This window comes from Amphimedon queenslandica, unplaced genomic scaffold, assembly GCF_000090795.2.
Source record: "Amphimedon queenslandica unplaced genomic scaffold, v1.1 AMPQUscaffold_12656, whole genome shotgun sequence".
Lineage (NCBI taxonomy): Eukaryota > Metazoa > Porifera > Demospongiae > Haplosclerida > Niphatidae > Amphimedon > Amphimedon queenslandica.
In genome coordinates this window covers 1-4,669 of record NW_003547108.1, presented here as the reverse complement: position 1 = coordinate 4,669, position 4,669 = coordinate 1, and the positions used below count along the sequence as shown (strand labels likewise).

At 31.9% G+C, this 4,669-nt stretch overlaps 1 protein-coding gene across 1 annotated transcript; it reads left to right on the top strand.

Moving 5' to 3' along the window:
* The first annotated feature begins 12 nt into the window (after window positions 1-12).
* LOC105314692 (protein sidekick-1-like) lies at window positions 13-3,742 on the top strand. The gene is made up of 13 exons (XM_020003439.1): window positions 13-126; window positions 186-590; window positions 673-1,017; window positions 1,088-1,405; window positions 1,447-1,746; window positions 1,793-2,089; window positions 2,134-2,370; window positions 2,433-2,525; window positions 2,580-2,894; window positions 2,955-3,114; window positions 3,163-3,237; window positions 3,290-3,459; window positions 3,520-3,742. The coding sequence occupies exons 1-13, from the start codon at window positions 84-86 to the stop codon at window positions 3,585-3,587; spliced, it is 2,826 nt and encodes a 941-aa protein (XP_019858998.1). The 5' UTR covers window positions 13-83; the 3' UTR covers window positions 3,588-3,742.
* The last annotated feature ends 927 nt before the right edge of the window (window positions 3,743-4,669 follow it).

Here is a 4,669-nt window from a genome sequence, read left to right as displayed (position 1 = left end):
TTTATTTGAACTTCTCTTCTCTTAATACTTCTGATGCTGGTCTGTATACTTGTGAAGCCTCCATTAATGTTAGTCAGATATCCATGGTAGCAAGGGGTAATGAATCTTGGAATTTACCTTTAAAAAGTAAGATCACATCTCTCACTTAAAGTTTTACTACTGATGTTTTTTATGTATCATTTTAGTTCCAGTTTCATCTGTTTACTTAAGCCAATCAAGAGAATCTAACTTATTAGCTGGCAGTAACCTGATACTAACATGTGATATCAGTGTTGATCCTAATGTTGATACACTATTCACTGTTAATGTAGCCTGGAACATGACTGATCAACAGATCATGAGTAGCGGTGATTTCGGAGATGAGAATGATCCTAATTCAATGATGCTTGTTGATACAGATCGTGTCAATATCAGCACTGTGATGAGATCAGGTTTCAATGAGTATAGATCAACTGTTAATTTCACTACATTGAGCAGTATTGAGGATTCAGGAACATATACATGTATTGTTACTATAGTACCAGCTTCAGCTTATGAATATGTTATGACTTCTGATACTAATTATATGAATGTTAACTTCACTGTTACTAGTAAGCTTTAATTATTGGAGACCTAATTTAATACCTTTATGCCTAAAATGTGTATCACTAACATTTTAACTTTATTTTCTAGATCCAATGATTGGAAGTTTTTCTGCCTCCCCTGACTCATTTTTGGGTCTAGAAACATCATGTCCTGATTCAGACCCATATGATAACTTCACTCTTACCTGTACAGCCACTAAACCAACCATAGTAATACCAAACCTGGTAATAGCATGGACACATAATGGTACAATAGAAACTGGTACTGTGACTACTACTGGAGGAAATATGACTACCACTGTTACTAATACATTGAGTTTTGACTCCAGTACTGCTTCTGATTCTGGTACTTATAGATGTACTGCTAGTATTACTATACCTGATTCAACTGATATTATCACTACTAGTGAGGGAAGTACTGTAGCTATAAGACGTAAGTCCATGTTTCATTCGTAAAGTGTATTCTCTTTCTCTCCTACCTCAATTCCTTACTTAATTTATAGCTCAGAGCCAACCTGTTCCTGCTATTAATGTAACAGCTACTCCAGGAACAACTACTGCTGCTATATCATTCATAATACCTAACATTGCCTATACACCTGAAACCTACAGTGTTAAGTATACTGGAGCAATCTTACAAACAACAGAAGAGACTTCTATTATAAGAATGAGCTCTAGTAACATTTCTGCAATTAATGAAGAATTTATAATCATGCTGATTGGCCTTGAGGAAGATGACACTTATACATATACAGTTGACTCTACCAATTGTCTTGGTACTACTAGTACTGTAGAGATGAGCTTTAGAACATTTCCGACATGTAAGTAAAATACTTATTTGATTATTTTTTCTCAATTACAGTGCCAATTGCCTCTCCAATGAATTGTTCTAATATAACATTCTTACCAAGTAATGTCACACTTACCTGGACTGCACCAGTACTAACAGATCAAAATGGAGCACCAGTTGGTTATAATTTAACATGTATGAATACTAATGGTGTATCAGTCAATGGATTGAGCCCAACACAAACTTCAACAAACACAATGTTCACTATTACTGATGTTATGCCTTTTACTGGTTACACTTGTGAGCTGTCATTTATTAATGTAGTAGGAGAAGGACCCTCTACCCAGTGTACTTTTGAAACAGCTCAAAGTGGTAAGCACAATATTTTGTGGAATGCTTTATGAATTATTTGTTGCAGTGTCATATGACTCTCCTCAAAATTTTACTTCCATTCCTGATCTAAATTCTGTCTCATTTTTATGGATGGAACCATCCAGTACTAATGGAATTATTATTAATTATAATTTAACAGTAACTAAAGTGAATGAAGCAAAGCTAACGACTTTCATTATTGAAGCAAATCCTAATCAAAAAATTATAAGCAAAATTGTTGTTGGTTTCAGTCCATATCAGAATTACACTGCTAGTGTTAGTGCTAGTACAATCATTGGAGCTGGACCAGTGGCTACTACTGCAGGAAGAACACTACCAGACAGTAAGTATATTATTATGATACATTTATTAAAATACAATACACAGTTCCTAGTTCACCTCATCTGGTAGTATCTCCAGTTGTCATTAATAGTTTAACAGTAGCTTATACTGTACCAGTTCTCAATGAAACTACTATCAATATAACATGGAGTCCACCATCTCATCCTAATGGAGAAATCACTGGATTTATTGTTAGAATAGCTACTGATGCTATTACTAGTCCCAATAATGTTCCATTTGTTGCTAATAAAAGATCATACACATTTATTTTTGGAGGATTAAGTTAGTACATAGCCCAACTTTCTATTTTTATTATACATATAAATCATAATTTACTTTCATAGGGGCTAGGATACCATATTATGTATCAGTTGTAGCAGTCAATCAAGTTGGTGAGGGAAACTTTGCTACTGCTATTGTCTTCACTAAATCTGACAGTAAAATATTTTAAATGTAGTTGAATGGATAACTTAATGTGATTTCATGTGTAGGTAGTGTTACAGTATCACCATCAAATGTACAAGCAATGAGAATAGAAGATACAATAGTGTTATCATGGGATCCAGTGACACTAGAAGAAGCTAAAGGATTCTTTGTATACAGTATCAGATTAACTCCTGATGATGGTAGCACTAGCAGTACATTAAGACAAACTAATACAAGAACTATATCAGTAGCTTATGATACCACATCAGTTAATATAACTGATACTGAGCCACAGTTAGCTTATACTGTGAGTATTAGCGTATTGCTATTGAGTGATGTAGGACTAATTGAAGGACCAGCAATTCACACGTCTCTAACAAGTTAGTTCTATAGCTACAATATATCCATTCTTTATTTTACTAAAAATGGTCTATTGATAGTGTCACCTACAAATATCAGTGGCACTGATGATGGTAGTGTTCTTTTGGTAGCAGTAATAGTGCCAACTGCATTAATAATGATTTTCTTTGTGGTGGTGGTACTCGTGTGCATCATCATTGTAGTTTTGTATAAAAAAAAGTCAAAGAAGTTTGACATAAGGTAAAAGAATGTAATACTTACAATGCATGTATATATAATACATAATAGTAAAGCCAATGAACTCAGTGTAGCACCTAATGTAGGATATGGTTTAGTGGCAATTGATAGTACTTCTGAAACACAGTAAGAACTAACTAGTACTCTATTAAAAGTTTGTATATGGCATTTTCAATAGAAATAATGAAGACATATATGAGAAGATTGATGAATATTTATATGAACCAATAGATGATAAAATAGAGCAGCAAAAAGAAGAGGATACTTCAATTGTAGGAGACAGTGTTGTTGATAACATACCAATAGCTAACTGTCCTACATTTGCTACCAGTCCTATTACTGCTCCAAGTAAATTTATTTTTTATGTTCACACCCACATAAAGTGTTTTTATTATTATCCTTGATTAGTTTCTAGTCCCAATCAAGAAGAGACAAATGAAGAGCAAGATGCTGATGAGTATGAAGATATGTCTTAAAGTGCTTTAATTGGCTTTTAAATTGGACAAGGTGTGCTTTGAATAAAAATTGTGCCAATGCAATATTAAAATTTTTCAGTTTTTTAAATTAGAAAAATTTATGCCATTGCTCACTTACTAATTCCCTTTTATCAATAGTCCTTATGAAACATGCACAATTTTAACACTATGTATTCTAACAGTATAAAAACTATGTTAAGTATTATGTTGAACAGAAAAATCAATAGACATTGGTCCATATATCTACACATATGAACACTCCAAAGTTTGTGCAGCCCAAGTCAATGTCTTAATAAGTGATATAGCAGTGATAACAAATTACTAATGCTCAATTTGTGCTGGATTATTTAGTTGTTTCATTTGCTTCTTTCAAAAATTTGTGAATAATGTACCATAGTATAAAGATTTTCGCCAAACTTCATCAAAATAAAAAGGAGATAATTCTTTATTTCTATTTTTTTATTGATGCATATACATGTACTTATGTTGTGTAAAATTTTGAATTGATTCCAATAAAGTTTGAATTTTTTACAAATTTTTAAATTTGCTCAAAAATTGGGCTGAAGTACCTGTACTGTAGTACATGAATTTTGGCCAATAAAGAATTTTATATTTTTATAAATTTTTTGATACATATGCATGTACTTCAGTATGTTGTGTAAAAAATTTGAATTAATTTTAATCAAGTTATGATTTTTTACGATTTTTTAAGTTTCTCAAAAATTAAGCCAAAGTCCCTGTACTGTAGTACAGGGATTTTGGCCAATTTTCGTCAAAAATAAAAAAGAGAAAATTTTTAATTTTTATAATTTTTTTCTGATACATATACATGTACTTATATTGTGTAGACAGTTTAGACTGATTCTGACAGAGTTTGGATTTTTTACAAATTTTTAATTTACTCAAAAAATGGACCAATGACCATGAACAAAAATTGAATAAATCTACTAATGGTCAGGTGGAGGTATATAATAATAATCATTGAAAGGAAATATTTTTTTATGCATCCATCATGCTAGTATATTCTTTCATTGTCAATGGAACATGTTACCTTAAGGAGACAATTATTAGTGTGTACTTAT

Excerpts from the sequence above, each read along its gene's own strand:
- LOC105314692 (XM_020003439.1), top strand. The coding sequence starts at position 84 with ATGGTAGCAAGGGGTAATGAATCTTGGAATTTACCTTTAAAAA. Across the intron at positions 1,747-1,792 it reads TTTTGAAACAGCTCAAAGTG|TGTCATATGACTCTCCTCAA; the intron begins GTAAGCACAATA and ends TATTTGTTGCAG. Across the intron at positions 2,371-2,432 it reads ATTTATTTTTGGAGGATTAA|GGGCTAGGATACCATATTAT; the intron begins GTTAGTACATAG and ends TTACTTTCATAG.